Source organism: Mugil cephalus, chromosome 16 (assembly GCF_022458985.1).
Source record: "Mugil cephalus isolate CIBA_MC_2020 chromosome 16, CIBA_Mcephalus_1.1, whole genome shotgun sequence".
In the NCBI taxonomy this organism is placed as follows: domain Eukaryota; kingdom Metazoa; phylum Chordata; class Actinopteri; order Mugiliformes; family Mugilidae; genus Mugil; species Mugil cephalus.
Window position 1 is genome coordinate 1,597,258 of NC_061785.1, and position 19,157 is coordinate 1,616,414.

Sequence of the window (19,157 nt, forward strand, 5' to 3'; positions counted from 1 at the left end):
GGTGACGCTACCTATGCTAACTTTACTTGGACAAACTGAGAGACGTCAGGAGTGCAGAGTGCTGCAGATGCATTGCTGGGTTTGAATTAATAATCGTATTAATCAATTAACTGATTAATTAAATGATCTTAACAGCATCAGTGGTTTGACTTGAATTCTTTTAATTTCTTGTAACTCACCTCAGTGTCCACTGGTTATTGTGTAAAGGTGTTGTCTGTGGAAATAAATCACCATGTCATTGGTTTTACTCTGCAGTAGCATTTGATCAAAACAAACTTTATTGATAAAGCACTTTTCATACGGATGAAACACAAAGTGCTTTACATGGAGTAAAAACAACAAACAGAAACAAAATGAAGAAGTTCCACTGTTATTGTAAGATTGTTCACATAATATTTCATAGTGAACAGTTAACTTTCTCCATCTCTCTGTGTAGTTTCTTTTAATTTGATGTCATGAATCTATGAAAGAAAAGAAACCTCTCTGTCCTGCATTTGGGTTTAAAGCATTTATTAAATTTCGATAAACATTTGAACAGGAACCAGGTGATAAGACTCCCTGTTCAGACCAGGTCAACGTCCAGAGGGAGGATGAGAAACCAGCAGGTGCAGTTGTTTAATTTGATCAAAGTCTCAACCCTCAAAGTAAAAATAAAAAGTTGTGGGAACCAATAGTTTGATGCCAGATGGAAATCAGTATTTTTCCACCAGCTCAGTGAATATTCGTATCAGTCTGAACCAGACCTGGCTGATCTATAAAGCTTCACAGCTCTCACTGTTTGCTTCTCTTTCACCACAACTCTGACAATGAAGGTAAGTCCACAGCTTTATACTCTCAGTATTTATCAGGACATTTATTTCTTAACAGGTTTGTGTAAAAACCCCTTAGCATTAACTAGACTCTAGTTTACTCCTCAGAACTACCCAGTGGACCTTGAATATAAAATCATCTGGAATAAATGAATGAATATAGCTATTAATTAATTAATGTATTTTTTAAATTGAATTGAATTAAATTTGAATGATATTTAATATATATGTTTGACTATATTTGATCCACATCTTATGAACATAATGAATAAAGTATGAAGTACTGTTATGATGCTTTAATAAGGTGAATATCAGTAACAACATAATCAATATTCTCAAACTTTACAAAATTCTCAAAGATTTACCTGAAAGAAACTAAAAGGTCCATGAGTCACTGTGGAAATGTTGTCAAACATACGGCCTGAGGCCCAAAAGAGGGTCCTATCTGGTCCATGGCAGCATGAATTTGCAAAGAGCAAAAAACTTACATTAACCGCAATTTTTCCAATGAAAGTATCAGCTATTCCAAGATTTCACACAGTTATTGTGAGAGTTGTGGACATAACACGTCACTGAGACCTAGAACTAAACACAAACTCCACTACTTTTTCATTAGAAATGTCTGGTTGTTCATTACATGTTCTGTAATGGTGCAGTTTGTTAAATGTTAAACACTTTCATGATGTTCTTACTTGCACTAAAACAAAGGAAACATTTGGAGAGAACGTGCTGAGCTGAATGTGGCCCCTGAATTAAAATGTGTCTGACTCTATATTTGGTGTTTGATGGTTAATTTATTACAAGAAGCTTCAGTCTCTTCAGTTCCAGCTGCTGTCAGGACTCGTCGTCCTCCTGATTCCACTGGTGACCAGTGACTCCAGAATTCTCGTGCTTCCTGTGGACTGTGGCGATATCTATAACGATGACAACAACCAACCGAGTGGAGTGTACACCATCTATCCCATCGGATACACGTCAGGAGTCCAGGTTTGTTCTGGAATAATCTGACTGTTGTTCAGTGTCGGGCTGAGAGGTTTTGTTTGTCACTAGTTTTTAACACTTCGAAGTCAGTCATAGATTGAAATGATCAGTTTTGGCATGGCTGTTGTTGGCAAGTTGTTTTTTATTTTATTTATTTTTTAATTTAAGAGCTTTTTGATGCTTTTTAAGCTCTTAAAAATAGTACAGTTCATGTTATGTTGGTTTGTTTTTCTTTTTCCAAACAGAATGTTTTTTATGACCTTTTTATTTTGCCTTTCTGGTCTCTGACCTCACTCAGACAAAGATATGCTGAAAATTTAATGTTTAAGTCTCTAAATTTCTTATATATATGGACTATAATGTCAGGTGAATTCTCTCACCTGTCTTTCTGTGTATATGAACCTAAGTGACATCCCATTCTTAATCCATAGAGTTTAATTTGACATCTCCACAGCTCTAACAGCTCCAACTCTTCTTAGAAGGTTTTCCACAGGTTCAGGATTGTGTTGATGGGAGTTTCTGACCTTTCTTCCTGAAGCTCATTGGTGATGTTGGGGGAGAAGGTCTGGCTCACAGTCTTCATCTAATTTACCTTAAAGGTGTCCTATGGGGCCAGTCCAGTTCTTCCTCGTCCAGGTCTTTATGGACCCTGTTGGAACAGGAAGGGGGTCATCCCCAAACTGGTCCCACAAAGTCCTTCAGTCTCTGTCTTTTCTCTACTATATATAATGCAGCTGCAGCCTTGAGCAGTTTCCACCTGGAAATAGAACTAATGTCATTGATCAATTACAACTTAAGGTGTGAGAGTCTTTCAATATTGATACAATGTTCTACTGACCACATGGTGGCGCTGCTGGTTATTTACAGATCAGATCTCCAGTTCTGGCTGGAGATGCATTTGAATTAATACCAGACATATTTTGATGTTTTATTCCATACTTGTGTTTGTGTGTAGGTGTACTGTGACATGGACTCTCTGGGAGGAGGTTGGACGGTGAGTTTTTAAATCCTCTTTGATATGATCAAGCTACTTCTGTTACCTGTCTGCTCTCCTACCAACAAATCATTCTTAGTCAAGTTTTACATTTTTAAATGAAACTTGTCCAGAAACATCTGATGCACCAGTTTTTAAGTGCTTACAAAACCAGCTGATTCTTTAATGTGACAACATTTTGACTTTTGGACCTAGTCGACCTCCTTCCCGTCCCCCCACAGGTGTTCCAGAGGAGGATGGATGGCTCGGTCAACTTCTACAGGCACTGGGATTACTACAAGCTGGGCTTTGGTAACGCTGCTGGAGAATACTGGCTCGGTGAGACATGATAAAGAACCAAACATCAGACTCTGGTTTGACGTCATGGATAGACACGGGTCCATAAAGATTTCTGTTTGTATTTAGGTCTCGAAAATATCTTCCAACTCACACTGAGGAAAAAGTATGAGCTGTTGGTGGATATGGAGGATTTCAGTGGAAACAAGGTGTACGCTCGTTACTCCTCGTTTTCCATCGACCCAGAATCCTACGGATACACACTGAGAGTGTCTGGATTCACAGATGGAGGGGCAGGTGGGTAAATACACAACAACAACACAACAGAACCACATGAGATGTTGGTGGTTTCCTCTCATCAACTGATGCTACAACATTTCTACTGGATGAAGGTCAGGACTTTGACTTGTTCCTAAACATTCATCTGGTTCTTCTGGAGAACCACTGGTGTTCTCGGGCTCCTTGTCTTCCTCCATGACCCAGTTTCTCTTCACATTCAGCTCATGGACTCATGTCCTGACATTTTCTTTCAGAGTTCACTGGTAGAATTCACAGTTCATTGGTCCATCAATGATGAGCAGATGCAGCAGAACAGGCCCAAACCAGGACATTAGCGCCCCCATGTTTTATGGAGGGATGAGGTTCTGATGCTGGAATGCAGTGTTGGTTCATCTCCAAACATGACGATGCCCAAACATTTAAACCAAACTATTCTACTCTGGTCTCATCTGTCCACTAAACATTGTCCCACATGGTCTTTGTGGACAGAGAGCAGTGTCTTTGGTTGTTGAGTGGATTCATCAACATTAACATCAGCCAATGAGAGAGAGGCCTTTAGCTGCTTAGAAGTTCCATTGTCTCTGATCTCCATCAGAATAGATCTGCACACATTAACTTAGAATGAGAAGTCTTCTCCAGTGTCCCAGTGTTTAGTCACAGTTAATCATGATGATCTGCAAAGACGAGATGCTCAGAGAGAACTTTGACTAAATGAAACCATCTGTTCATTTGTTGTTGGCTGTAGATGAAGTTCAATTGTTTCTTCTACTTGTTTTTACAGGAGACAGCCTGACATATCACAATGGACAGAAGTTCTCCACTTTTGACAAAGACCAGGACTCCTCAACTTTAGACTGTGCCAGACTATATCTGGGGGCGTTCTGGTACAATACTTGTCACAGAGCAAACCCCAACGGAGTTTATCGCTGGGGAGCAGACGGTACCCTGCTTGCTGTTGGAGTGGAGTGGAAACTCTGGAAGGGTAATGACTACTCCCTGAAGTCCATCAGCATGAAGATCCGTCCTGTGCAGTAAATCTCCAGGACAAACTTTATTTCTTTTCCTAATCTCATTAATTATGTCGTTCTATATGTGTGATTAGCATGACATTAAAATTAAACCTGAAACAATGGAAACTGGACCTGTAACTAGACTCGGGTTGACTTGAAAAGTGTCAATAAAAATCTGTAGCTTGAGTGTGAGAGAAGGTTTTGGTTGGTTTTCTCTTTACACTCAGTCTGCTGTTGTAACCAAACTGTTTAGTTTCTGCTTAGAATCATTATTTGCTTCAATAAACGAAGAGCGAAGCAAAAACTCCTCTGATATGGTGGTGTGGTTGATTTTCACACAAATACTTTTAAAAGTACAGAACTAGTTTTAGACTAGACGTATCGATACCGGGTCACTGGTCTTGGTATTACTTGGTATCGGATCGAGAGAAGTAGTGGTATCGTTCATCCTTAGAGAAGAGGTCAAAGGTCACTGAACCCGGAAGAAAAATAAAGTAAACAAAGGCGGCGGGCTGGGCTGGGTCCTCCTCGCTCCCACCGACATGTTCTCCGGTTCGCTGCCCGCCAACGGGCTGCTGCTGCCGGCTTTCACCCTGCTCCTCACCCGGGTCTCCTCCTCCTCGGTGTCGGCTCCGGACATCCCGCACATCGCCGCTTTCTTCGGGACAAAGACCCGCTACGAGGAGGTGAACCCGCACCTTCTGCGGGACCCCGTGTCCGTGAACGCGTCCGTCCTGAAGCCTCCGCCCACGGAGCGGTGCTCCCCGGTCCACCTGACCGCCGTCATCAGGCACGGCAGCCGGTACCCGACCGTCAAGAACATCCGGCGGATCCAGAGGCTGAGCGAGCTGGTCCGGGGGGAGGCTTCCAGGGGAGGGGGAGCCGAGGAGGGCTGGCTGCGGGACCTCCGGAGCCGATGGGAGTCATGGTACACCGAGGACATGGACGGTAAGGAGGGGGGAGGAGACCCGGACCGAGACTAGCTCTGGCTCTCTGATGATGATGATGATTCTCCTCTTCTTCCTCCTCCTCCTCCTCCTCCTCCTCAGGTCAGCTGGTGATGAAGGGCAGGGAGGACCTGCGCCTCCTCGCCCAGAGACTGGCCTCCTTGTTCCCGTCGCTGCTGTCTGAGGAGAACCTGAGGAGTGGGAGGATCAGCTTCAGGACCAGCTCCAAGCATCGGTGTGTGAGCAGCATAGAGTCCTTCCAGGAGGGTCTGCAGCAGCACGGTGAGACAGTGGGGCATTCTGGGAGATGTAGGACAGAGGGTCAGGGTCAGTCACTCCCCCACGCCCCCCCTCTTGTGCAACATAATCATAGACTGTGTGTAAAGATGGCTCCTTTACAGTGAAGCCAAAGCTAGTAGAGCTCCCCCTGGTGGCTGGAGGCTGCAGTATAATCCATAACCCCCACCCCCTCCATGTTAGTGGGCGGGACTTGGGTCAAACTAAAACACTAAAATACATGTCAAATTATTATTTTCAGTTAAAGTTTTTAGGTAGTTAACGTTGGTGGATGTTTTTTTGTTTGGATAAGATATAGAAACAGGATGTAAAAGTGTATGGTAGTAATAGATTTCAGATTAAAAGCCTTGTAATGTAGTTGTAGATTTTTGAAATTAAAAGCCCTGTATGGTCATAATAGGTTTAAAAATAAAAGCATTGTACGGTAGTGATAGAATTCAGAAGAAAAGCCTTGTGTCATAGTACTAGATTTCAGAGTAAAAGCCATCTATGCTAGCGATAGATTTGTAAAGTACAAGCCTAGCGATAAACTTCAGATTGTACTAAAAGAGTTCAGAATAAAAGCCTGTTTCGGTAGGAATATATTTCAGAATAAAAGCATGTATAGCAGTAATAGATTTTTTTAAGTTCAAAACCTTTCATGATAGTTATAGATTTCAGAATAAAACCTATGTATGGGTATAATAGATTTCAGAATAAAAGCCATGTATTGTTGTGATAAATCTCAGATTAAAAGCCTTGTTTCACAGTTGTAGATTTTCAGAATAAAAGCCTTGAATGGTAGTAATGGTAATGCACTCCACCAGAGTACAGCCACCAGGTGGACGACCAGCTGATGCGCTTCTTCGAGCATTGCTGTGGTTACGTGGAGGGCGTGGAGAAGAACCGGACGGCCATGTTGGAGGTGGACAAGTTCAAACACGGGGACGAGATGGACGGAGTGAGGACGAGGATGGCGGAGACGCTGGGCGTTCCTCGCGACCGCCTCACGCCAGGTCAAACAGACACGTCCTCTTAGTCCAGAGTGTCCTCATGTTGCAGGAGATGAACCTGGTCTCGCTGAAGATTGTCCCTCTGTGTCTCCTGTAGATCTGGTGGAAGCCGCCTTCTTCCTGTGTTCTTACGAGCTGTCCATTAAATCTGTCCACTCGCCGTGGTGCTTCCTGTTTGACGAGAGCGACGCTAAGGTAGAAGCTGTCTTTGTCTCCGTCCTGTCAGTGTTAAAAAACGTCCAATCAGAGTCTTTGAGGCTTTGACGTTAAATGTGGAGAAGTTTGTATTAGTCTCAGGTTACATGTACATAAATCTATAACCAACTAAACCTTTAATTTTATTAAATAAATAAATATGGATTAACATGCAGATACATTTTTATTTTACTGAAACAAATGAAGCTGAGAGTTTCCGAGGTGAGTGAATGTAATGAGCAAATCATTTTTATTTTTTTTAATTTTTGAAGGAAAGTGACATTTAAATGATGTAAATCAGGTGCTGGAGTACAAGTCGGACCTGAAGCAGTACTGGAAGCGCTCGTACGGTCATTCAATCAACGGTCTGTCCAGCTGTCCTCTGTTCCACCACGTCTTCAGGACACTGGACAAAGCTGGACGTCCTCGCAGGTAGAGTTCGCAGAACTGGTTGATTTGTTGGTTTGTTGACTTGTTTGTTGACTGGTTTGTTGGTTGGTTCAAGATTCAAGATTAACTTTATTGTCTCCCAAGAGAGAAATTTGTTCTGGGCCATTCGCCCATGTTGCATCCAGAACACAGAACAAACAACACAACACAACACAACACAACACAACACAACACAACACAACAGGCAATACAACACAATAACCCACAGAAAATATCATCATATGCTGCACGATAAATAAATTATACAAAAAATACAATAAAATAAAATAATATTAATACTACTGTCATCTGAGCTCTGGTCCAATCTGACCACATTCACCAGCTTAATTGACACAGGCACAAACGAGTTTTTAAATCTGTTCAGTTTGCGGTAACAGCTCATACTCGCCGTGCACCATATGTGATGGATCACTGATTATCTTATTTGCTTGTTGCAAAGTGGCCTGTTCATAAATACTCTGAATGGAGAAGTGCTCTTTAATACTAATGATTTTTCCAGCCGTTTGTTGACTGGTTGGTTGACTCGTTTGCTGGTTGATTGATTGGTTGATTGGGTGGTTGACTAGTTTGTTGGTTGACTGGATGACTAATTGACTTGTTGATTGGTTTGTTGACTGTTCAGGTCCACAGATGCGCCCCCAGAGCCGGCGTCCATCTTGGTTGGCCACGCTGAGACGCTCCTCCCCCTCCTCTCCCTTCTGGGACTCTACAAGGACAAGACTCCACCCACTGCCAGTAACTACCACTCCCAGCACGGTATGAAGAAGCCCCGCCCCTTTTCCCTCCCTTGATGGATTCTGAGGCCCTTTACTGTTGTTATTTCCTGCCAGCCACACATACAAACCTGCTGCTTTCCATTTCCATCTGAACCACTAGCTTCTATTAAAAAGTTTTGTCTATCCATAGTCAATGCTGTTCCAGAGTCAATAACCGTAGCTACATAGGGTGCAGTCAAAAGGCTTAGCAAAGCCTTGGCTACTGCCACAGTGAGGTGCTAACCCACTGTGGCCCCAGTGGGGACTGTTCCATCCTGTCAGCTGTCTTTCCATGCTGTCACTAAGTTTCCCTAGTCGCCAGCTGCACTGCTCACATTCACAGCAGTCACTAGCCTAGGCTAGCTTTCATATTCATATTCCTGAATTTAAATGAGTTTCACTCTATATTTGGAGTTTGATGGTTAATTTATTACAAGAAGCTTCAGTCTCTTCAGTTCCTGCTGCTGTCAGGACTCCTCTTCGTCCTGATTCCACTGGTGACCAGTGACTTAAGACTCTTCCTCCTTCGGGGAGCTAATACAGCAGCTGTGAGTTCAAGCCTTGGAATTGTGGTTTGTTTCATGGGAGCAACTCTGGACTTTCCAACCATGAAAGCAATGCTTACTTCATCAGAGATGCCTTTCGACCTTAGGTAAAAAAACAGCACCATATCCATACTCACTAGCATCTGAGAAGTGATGCAGCTGTGCATTGTTTACCTTTCCAAAGAGTCTGCACACCAGTGCAATCCAAGAGCTCTTTCAGCAGGTAAGCTGTCTTTATCCAAATTTAGTTCTTTGAATGCTTTGGAACGATCTCCCTCAGGGATGCTTAACTGCTCGACTATTGCTCATCCACTTTGAGAGTTGAAAGCCTCATTTGGCACATGCAGCAGAGAGATCTCGTACCATTTACAAAGCTTCCTGTTCTGAGGACACAGACTTTAAACAATCATCCACGTAAAGGTTTTGCTTGATTGTCTGTAACACTTTGCCACTGTAATGCCCTAACGCTGGATCCTGCCCCTGTGCCTCCTGGCTGCCCACCAACAGAGAGCTTGTCTTTGCCTTGGTTTGTCTCCAGCTGTTAGCCCTGTTAGCTCAAGTGTCAGCAGAATCCCCAACTAACCTGTGCTTGTGCATCAGTGAAATCGGTTGTTTCTGCTGCCTGTCACTACTGGATCAACTGGTGACGCTAACTATGCTAACTTTACTTGGACAAACTGAGAGACGTCAGGAGTGCAGAGTGCTGCAGATGCATTGCTGGGTTTGAATTAATAATCGGATGAATCAATTAACTGATTAATTAAATGATCTTAACAGCATCAGTGGTTTGACTTGAATTCTTTTAATTTCTTGTCACTCACCTCAGTGTCCACTGGTTATTTTGTAAAGGTGTTGTCTCTGGAAATAAATCACCGTGTCATTGGTTTTACTCTGCAGTAGCATTTGATCAAAACAAACTTTATTTATAAAGCACTTTTCATACGGATTAAACACAAAGTGCTTCAAATGGAGTAAAAACAAAAAACAGAAACAAAATCAAGAAGTTCCACTTTTATTGTAAGATTGTTCACATAATATTTCATAGTGAACAGTTAACTTTGATTTTCTCCATCTCTCTGTGTAGTTTCTTTTAATTTGATGTCATGAATCTATGAAAGAAAAGAAACCTCTCTGTCCTACATTTGGGTTTAAAGCATTTATTAAATTTCGATAAAAAACATTTGAACAGGAACCAGGTGATAAGACTCCTGTTCAGAACCAGATCAACGTCCAGAGGGAGGATGAGAAACCAGCAGGTGCAGTTAATTTGATCAAAGTCTCAACCCTCAAAGTAAAACTAAAAAGTTGTGGGAACCAATAGTTTGATGCCAGATGGAGATCAGTATTTTTCCACCAGCTCAGTGAATATCTTATCAGTCTGAACCAGACCTGGCTGATCTATAAAGCTTCACAGCTCTCACTGTTAGCTTCTCTTTCACCACAACTCTAACAATGAAGGTAAGTCTACAGCTTTATACTCTCAGAATTTATCAGGACATTTATTTCTTAACAGGTTTGTGTAAAAACCTCTTAGCATTAACTAGACTCTAGTTTACTCCTCAGAACTACCAAGTGAACCTTGAATATAAAACTCATAAATATCTAAAAAAATATCCACTCGCATGGAATAAATGAATTAATATACATTTTCAAAAAACAGTTGAATTAAATTTGAATGATATTTAATATATACGTTGGACTATATTTGTCAAACATAACACGACAATGAGACCTAGAACTAAACACAAACTCCGCTTCTTTTTCATTAGAAATGTCTGGTTGTTCATTACATGTTCTGTAATGGTGTAGTTTGTTAAATGTTAAACACTTTCATGACGTTCTTTCTTGCACTAAAACAAAGGGAAACATTTGGAGACATCAACCTGAGCTGAATGTGGCCCCTGAATTAAAATGTGTTTGACTCTATATTTGGTGTTTGACGTTTAATTAAATAAAATAAACTTAAGTCTCTTCAGTTCCAGCTGCTGTCAGGACTCCTCGTCCTCCTGATTCCACTGGTGACCAGTGGCTTCAGAATTCTTGTGCTTCCTGTGGACTGTGGCGACATCTATAACGATGACAACAACCAACCGAGTGGAGTGTACACCATCTACCCCATCGGATCCACGTCAGGAGTCCAGGTTTGTTCTGGAAAAATCGGACTGTTGTTGAGTGTCGGGCTGAGAGGTTTTGTTTTACACTGTTGTTGTATTTCTGTCACTAGTTTTTAACACTTTTAAGTCTGACATAGATAGAAAACCAGAGCTGTAAATAATGCTGCTTTAAAGATCAGATCTCCAGTTCTGGCTGGAGACACATTTTAATTAATACCAGACATATTTTGTTGTTTTATTCCATACTTGTGTTTGTGTGTAGGTGTACTGTGACATGGACTCTCTGGGAGGACATTGGACGGTGAGTTTTTAACTCCTCTTTGATATGATCAAGCTACTTCTGTTACCTGTCTGCTCTCCTATCAACAAATCATTCTTAGTCACAGATGTTGTTTCTTCTCAGTCTGAAGTTTTACATTTTTAAATGAAACTTGTCCAGAAACATCTGATGCACCAGTTTTTAAGTGCTTACAAAAGCAGCTGATTGTTCCCGTCCCCCCACAGGTGTTCCAGAGGAGGATGGATGGCTCGGTCAACTTCTACAGGCCCTGGGATCAGTACAAGCTGGGCTTTGGTAACGCTGCTGGAGAATACTGGCTCGGTGAGACATGATAAAGAACTAAACATCAGACTCTGATTTGACGTCAAGGACACGGGTCCTTAAAGATTTCTGTTTGTCTTTAGGTCTCGAAAATATCTACCAACTCACACTGAGGAAAAAGTACGAGCTGTTGGTAGATATGGAGGATTTCAGTGGAAACAAGGTGAACGCTCGTTACTCCTCGTTTTCCATCGACCCAGAATCCTACGGATACACACTGAAAGTGTCTGGATTCACAGATGGAGGAGCAGGTGGGTAAATACACAATAACAACACGACAGAACCAGTTCAGTTCTGAGATGTTGGTGGTTTCACCACACTTTATTTATATAGCACTTTTCATGCTGAGACAAATGCAACACAAAGTGCTTCACAAATAAAAACATAAAACCTTGCAAGAAACAAAACAAGAACAAGCTCATGCCATTTTCTTTTAGAGTTCACTGGTAGAATTCACAGTTCATTGGTCCATCAATGATGAGCAGATGCAGCAGAACAGGCCCAAACCAGGACATTAGCGCCCCCATGTTTCATGGAGGGATGAGGTTCTGATGCTGGAATGCAGTGTTGGTTCATCTCCAAACATTTAAACCAAACTATTCTACTCTGGTCTCATCTGTTCACTAAACATTGTCCCAAATGTTCTTTTTGGACAGAGAGCAGTGTCTTTGGTTGTTGAGTGGATTCATCAACATTAACATCAGCCAATGAGAGAGAGGCCTTTAGCTGCTTAGAAGTTCCATTGTCTCCGATCTCCATCAGAATAGAACTGCACCCATTAACTTAGAATGAGAAGTCTTCTCCAGTGTCCCAGTGTTTTGTCACAGTTTATCATGATGATCTGCAGAGAGTAGATGCCCAGAGGGAACTTTGACTAAATGAAACCATGTGTTCGTATATTGTTGGCTGTAGACGAAGTTCAACTGTTTCTTCTACATGTTTCTACAGGAGATGGCCTGAGTGAACACAATGGACAGAAGTTCTCCACTTTGGACAAAGATCAGGACACCTGGTCTGGAAACTGTGCCAAATCATTTCTGGGGGCGTTCTGGTACAATGCTTGTCACACTGCAAACCCCAATGGAGTTTATCGCTGGGGACCAGACGGTACTCTGTTTGCTGTTGGAGTGGAGTGGAGAGCCTGGAAGGGTCATGACTACTCCCTGAAGTCCATCAGCATGAAGATCCGTCCTGTGCAGTAAATCTCCAGGATAAACTTTATTTCTTTTCTTCCTCTCATTTATTATGTCATTTCATATGTGTGATTAGCATGAGATCAAAATTAAACCTGAAACAAGGGACCTACAGTTTCTGGAAGACCCAGACTCAGGTTGATTTTAAGTGTTAATAAAACTCTAATTAATAAAAATCTGTAGCTTGAGTGTGAGGGTTGGTTGGTTTTGTCTTTACACTCAGTCTGCTTTTGTAACCAAACTGTTTTGTTTCTGCTTAGAATCATCATTTGTGGTCAATGTTTATACTAATACTCATATTACACAAAGCCTTAAGGTCATAAGCTCTACCCCCTCCATGTTAGTGGGAGGGGATTGGGCCAATCTTATCTCATCTCCTAGCACTGTTTATCTTCACTAGGGTCGCAGGGGTTGCTGGAGCCTATTATTGGGCGAGAGGCTGGGTTCACCCTGGACAGGTCGCCGGCCTATCTCAGGGCTAACACAGAGACAAACAACCATTCACACTAACATGCACACCTAGGGTCAATTTAGAGTCACCAATTAGCCTAACGAGCATGTCTTTGGAGGTGGGAGGAAATCGGAGTACCTGGAGAAAACCCACGCAGACACAGGGAGAACATGCAAACTGCACCCAGAGAGGCCTCAAACCTGGACCTTCTCACTGGGAGGCATCAGTGCCAACCACAAAACCTCTGTGCTGCCACCTTGGGCCAAACTAAAACACTAACATACACGGCAAATGATTTATTTTTTTCAAGGATGGTTTCAGTCATTTTAGGTAGTTAATATAATATTGATGAATGTTTAAGTGCAGTTTCTTTGGTTAAATCAGGATGTGACATCATGGTGACCACCAGTTGCCATGCCAACCGCTCCATATAGAGACAATGGTAGAAGACATTTTATATATAATTATAATACAACATTTCCTTCTAAAGCAAAGTGTAGTAATAATTAAACCAAAACACCATTGAGTCTGGAGGAAGTGTGGGCGGAGCAGAGTCAGCTCTACAGGTGAAATTACAGAGTGGTGCTCCCACCCCTATAAGCTATTGCACAAAATATATTGATGAAACCAGTGAGAGAGAATTTAATAAATATAGAGTGCACAAAAAAGGAACTATACTAGAGAAATCTCAGTATATTAAACACTATGTAGCCTTATTCAACAGCACACATAGAACATATAGTATTTGTTTGTTTGGAAGCAACACCTAAATGCTTTCATGTATGACACCAAATTTGTGCTTTCTTGATTTTCAAATTTGACTTGAATTATAGCCGAACAGAATACTGACGCCCACAAGATGGGTGGTGGCCCACCACTCTCTCTCATAGAAACTGAAGAGATGGACCTCAGTCAGAGCTGTGGGCGACCTGTTGCTGAGAGCATCTCTGGGGAGGAGCTCATTGGGCCCCGCCATCCCTCAGGACACAGAGGCTCACATAAGAACTTAGTTATCTAAATTAATAGCATGTGTACATTCATCCCTTCACTAGTGTTGGCTCAGTAAAAGACATCATTTCATCTTAGACACAGTTTTCTTGTGGGACAAGGCTACAGCTCTTTTAAATTGACTGCTGCTGCTTTTCCAGATTCTTACTTGTTCTTCAGATATCATAATCTAATATCATGACCTGTTTTAAGGTGACCCGCAGTTATGTTTTTAGCAGCTGCTGATGATATAATGTGTCTGGTGGAGCCTTCAGACCTAACAAACCTCCATGCTGTCATAAGTAATAGTCCACAGATTTTTAATAATGGGTATAACACATTAGTATAACACAAAAGTTCTGTTTCATTACAGGATGATGAAAACACCTCATCAGCTCCCACAGAAATGAGATGAAGAGAGGCCTGTTGAGATTTACACCTTTTTTTTTTTAAATTTAACATCTAATAGTTGATGGTGCACCTCTTCAGCTCTTCCATCTTGCCCGTCTCGCCCGGGGAGGTCAGGATCATGAGCTGGATCAGGTGCGTGGTGACTATTCAAAAAACAAAACTTATTAGTCACCTGCAGATGGTGGCTTGAGAAGGATCTTAACTCGATTTCAGAGTTGGTTTCTTTGGGCGATGTTCCCATTTATTGTCACAAAAAAGTAAAGGTAGGTTAACAAAACAGAAATTACCAGGCTGTTTGCTGTTTCTCTGGATGTCGGTAAGAACTGTGACCTTTCCCACCACCGTCCAACTTAGACTAATCATCTCCTGAAGTGTCAAGAAAACAAAACTGAAACAACACTACACCCTTGTGGTTAAAAGGTAAAATACACACACAACATGACTGGCTTCTACACACCAGCCCCAGAATTGTGTTGGTGTGCACTACAATTACATAAAAACATACATTTCAAAAGGATCAAAAAAGTGTGTGTGTGTGTGTGTGTGTGTGTGTGTGTGTGTGTGTGTGTGTGTGTCCATATCTTCTTTCTTTCAGAAGTAAATGTCCATGACATGTCTCCAATAACATGCAGAGCTTTGTGACAGGCCTCTCCAGAAAGCCTGTCTTGGTCTTAAGCTGAACTTGGTCACTTTACACATCAGCCGTGAACTTTGTGGAGCAGAAGGGTCCATGATAATAACAATGTCATCCACAGAACAAATTCCTCCGTGGCTTTGTCCATTTTTGTCTTGCAGCAGTGAAAGGTACTCCCTTACCCGTCGCTTCCAAATAAATCTGACAGGTACTGCACTCGTCTCCATCTTTGTTTGATGTACATCAAAAAGTCCAGGCCTTCGACAGAAGAATGTGGTTGGGTGTAAATGTTTCCAGGTCATTAGGGTCATCAGACAGTTTAGTTATTGGGCGACTGTTGAGAATGGCTTCAATCTCAAAGAATAGTACAAAAGCTCTCATCATCCACAGTTTGCTGTTTGAAAATGAAATACAGCACCTTTCTTATGAGGTGTATGATCCACCCCCATGTTCCACCTATGCTATTCCTCTTCTTGCCAAAGCACTTTGTATTTTGTTGTGATCCAGGGCTCTAAGAGCCCTTAGCTCTCTTTCAGCTCCAACAAAATTGGTACTGTTGTCTGATCTGAGGCTGGAGACTTGCCCACATCCACACATGAACCGTCGAATGGCATTTATGCATGAATCTGTTGTAAGTGAGTGGACTGCTTCAAGGTGTACTGCTCGACTAGTCATGCATGTGAAGATCACGCCATACCTTTTGACCAGGAAGCGACCTCTTTTGATGTCAATAGGGCTGAAATAATCTATGGCTACATTAGTAAAGGGGGCAAGTCTGGCAGGACTCTTTCAGCTGGAAGGTCAGACATTTTCTGTCACAAACTGTCTCCCATGGATAAGGAGAGCGCATTTTGAGAAACATAAAGAGGCTGGAGGTTTAGCATTACCAAGTTTTCTACAATATTACTTGGCAGCTAATATTTATAAATTGTTATACTGGGTCTCTGCATTTTGTGAGGGGGGTGGACCTGTATGGATTGAAATAGAACAACATTCCACCCATCCTGTTCTCCAACTCTCCCTTGAAGGCGACAACAGATAACACAATCAGCAATGAATTTTCTGCAGGCTGGGTTTGCATTTGTTATCCAGTAGGTTTTTCAAAGTGTAGATATCATATGATTACGTCCAGCATGTCCCACTTGCTTGTGAATATGTTGTAAGATAAGTTTGGATATGGGTTGATCTTTAGACAGAATTATTGGATGTTTTACTGTCTCAGGCATGGATGAGAGATTTCCCTGTAAAATATTTGCTGTTGGCAGAGACGTGCAATTTCCAGTTTTGCATAATAAGTCATCCCGTGTCAGTGGTTGAACCTTTGTCTTTGCTTTGTGTTTCTGATGTCCTTTGTTCTTATTGCACATTTTACCTTGTTTCCGTAGGACCTTAACTAAAGTTATGGCTAGTAGATTGGAGTCTGTCATACATACAGTGATACGTCCAGATCAGACTGGTTTTATTACAGTGCGGTAACCTTTCAGCAATATATGCAGGCCTTTTAATATTCATCATTCTCCGGAAAGTCACAATTAGCAGAGGTCTTGCTCACCCTTGACGCACACAAAGCATTTGATCGTATTGAGTATGAATATCTATATGCAACAGGCTCCGGCCACCCTCTATCATATGTTTTGAGCATGCCCAGAGTTGGTACAGTTTTGGTTCTCAATCTCTGACACATTCTCTTATATCTTCGACAAAGAGATAGGCCCTGCTCCTCAAATCGCACTGTTTGGTGCGGCCTCTGTTGAGGTGGTGATATCTAGGGTACAATCAGGTGCCATCACCTTTTGTATGCCCACTAACCAGACGCCTTATTTTGTGTTACTGGAAATCAGTTAGGTCTCCCATGCACAGGCAGTAGGTTGGGGATGTAATGGCACATTTGAAACTCGAGAGATTGAAACACTCAATCAGGGGATCAACCCAGAGGTTTTACAATGTCTGGCAGCCATTTCTGAACTATTATAATCTGGAAATCCCAGCTAGGGACACTGAGACTATAACTTTATTGAATCACAATCTCTGTAATGGGCTTTACTTTCCATATATTTTGTGACTGCTGTTTGCAGCCTTGTTGACTGTATTGTATGTGTTTGCAAGTATAAAAAGCCAATAAAAAATATCTGAAAAATAATACCTTGTTTCTTTAGCTGTTGAAGCAGGTCTTTAAACTTCAAAAACCAGGCAACTGAAATTTTCAGTTTTTCCTAATCTGAAAAATAGTTCAGAAGCTTGTTCATAGCATTGGATGCATTATCATTGTTCATAGCATTGGATGCATCATAAACAACACAAGCATTAACCATGAGGTCTTGTTTGACCTCAGGGTCATCCAAGCTGACAGCAGGTTTGTTTACCTCCTGTTTTGGCCAGGTCCTTGCCTCAACCAACAGAAACTCTGAGCCATCACGTTTTAGAAAATCATCAGCTGACAGTCCTCTTGAGGCCTCAACAGTGAGGTTCCGTTTAGATCCATGTACCTCCACTGAGCCACCTCTGTAGCTTCTCGTCTAACCACTCTGTTTGCTAAAAATGTGTGGAATCTCTTTGTTTCACTTGAAATGTAATTAAGCACAGTTGTGCTATCGGTCCAGAACAGTAACTGGTCCAGTTCCAGTTGAAGCTCTCTTTAAATCATCTTGTCCACTCTGACAGCTAATACAGCAGCTGTGAGTTCAAGCCTTGGAATTGTGGTTTGTTTCATGGGAGCAACTCTGGACTTTCCAACCATGAAAGCAATGCTTACTTCATCAGAGATGCCTTTCCACCTTAGGTGAAAAACAGCACCATATCCATACTCACTAGCATCTGAGAAGTGATGCAGCTGTGCATTGTTTACCTTTCCAAAGAGTCTGCACACCAGTGCAATCCAAGAGCTATTTCAGCAGGTAAGCTGTCTTTATCCAAATTGAGCTCTTTGAATGCTTTGGAACGATCTCCCTCAGGGATGCTTAACTGCTCGACTATTGCTCATCCACTTTGAGAGCTGAAAGCCTCCTTTGGCACATGCAGCAGAGAGATCTCGTACCATTTGCAAGCTTCCTGTTCTGAGGACACAGACTTTAAACAATCATCCACGCAAAGATTTTGCTTGATTGTCTGTAACACTTTGCCACTGTAATGAGCCTTGTTGTCATCAGCAACTCTCTTTAATGCATAATTGGCGCAGCTCGGTGATGAAGTTGCTCCAGATATATGAACAATACTACACCCTTGTGGTTAAAAGGTAAAATACATGCACAACATAAAAAATAGCTCCTACAAGGTGAATGAGGTGGACATTGCTCCCCTTGTGCAAAATTACACATGCCACATTTATATCGCATGTCCTATCTGGAGCAACACCGAACTGATGAAGCAGATCTTCAGCATCAGGATTGTCTTGTGTTTGTCTTTGACTTTAGGAATATCCTGCCTTCATCTGCGCCTATTGTTCCATTTAATAAAGACCTTGGCCTCATCACCTCTCTGTGTCCTGCACTTAGGTCCTCATCTCCGCGATGTTCCGCCATGACAGAATGACGCAACCACTACATGGACCCAGTGGACTTTCTCTCCTTTGACACTGAAGAAGAAGGCGAGTGATTTTTTACTATGATGAGCAAATGCTGAACTTGGAACCATGGATCAGCCCTGAGTACCAGCCAGGCCCCGAGGGGGAGGCATGGGCGTCTGCTGGGCGTCTGCTGGGCGTCTGCGTCTGCTGGCTGGCAGCCTCCGGGACTGCCAGCCACATGGCCGTGCTGACCATTAGCCAGCTAACTCCAAGCAACCTGTTCAGGTGCCCAGGATTGCTCTGGGTCCTGTCTCTGCCACGGGGGTGGCCTCCGCTCTGGCTCCTGTTGCCGCCCCAGGGTCATCTCGGTGCCAGTCACCACCTGCTTCCATGCCGACTCCAGCCCCTGTGCCTGCCCCAGCACCGGCTCCTGCCCTAACGCTGGATCCTGCCCGCGTGCCTACTCCATCACTGGCTCCCACTCCCATGCCTCCTGGCCGCCCACCAACAGAGAGCTCAAGTGTCAGCAGAATCCCCAACTAACCTATGCTTGTGCATCAGTGAAATCGGTTGTTTCTGCTGCCTGTCACTACTGGATCAACTGGTGACGTTAACTATGCTAACTTTACTTGGACAAACTGAGAGACATCAGGAGTGCAGAGTGCTGCAGATGCATTGCTGGGTTTGAATTAATAATCGGATGAATCAATTAACTGATTAATTAAATGATCTTA

The 19,157-nt window shown here is 42.5% G+C and overlaps 2 protein-coding genes across 7 annotated transcripts; both read left to right on the forward strand.

Moving 5' to 3' along the window:
- Window positions 1–601: 601 nt before the first annotated feature.
- On the forward strand, window positions 602–12,626 carry LOC125022571 (microfibril-associated glycoprotein 4-like). Of its 5 annotated transcripts, none has more exons than XM_047609309.1 (6): window positions 602–812; window positions 1,632–1,796; window positions 2,746–2,784; window positions 3,006–3,102; window positions 3,190–3,357; window positions 4,121–4,546. In XM_047609309.1, the coding sequence occupies exons 1-6, from the start codon at window positions 807–809 to the stop codon at window positions 4,372–4,374; spliced, it is 729 nt and encodes a 242-aa protein (XP_047465265.1). In that variant the 5' UTR covers window positions 602–806; the 3' UTR covers window positions 4,375–4,546. The 5 variants fall into 5 exon arrangements, with proteins under 5 accessions (XP_047465265.1, XP_047465262.1, XP_047465261.1 ...); XM_047609306.1 differs by having other exon boundaries at window positions 603–812; window positions 1,623–1,796; XM_047609305.1 differs by having other exon boundaries at window positions 604–812; window positions 1,614–1,796.
- LOC125022570 (multiple inositol polyphosphate phosphatase 1-like) lies at window positions 4,743–18,535 on the forward strand. Of its 2 annotated transcripts, none has more exons than XM_047609303.1 (7): window positions 4,743–5,297; window positions 5,399–5,578; window positions 6,400–6,588; window positions 6,683–6,780; window positions 7,082–7,212; window positions 7,853–7,986; window positions 18,413–18,535. In XM_047609303.1, exons 1-7 carry the CDS (start codon window positions 4,892–4,894, stop codon window positions 18,439–18,441), a joined length of 1,167 nt encoding a protein of 388 aa, XP_047465259.1. In that variant the 5' UTR covers window positions 4,743–4,891; the 3' UTR covers window positions 18,442–18,535. The 2 variants fall into 2 exon arrangements, with proteins under 2 accessions (XP_047465259.1, XP_047465258.1); XM_047609302.1 differs by lacking the exon at window positions 18,413–18,535 and adding an exon at window positions 8,432–9,721.
- The last annotated feature ends 622 nt before the right edge of the window (window positions 18,536–19,157 follow it).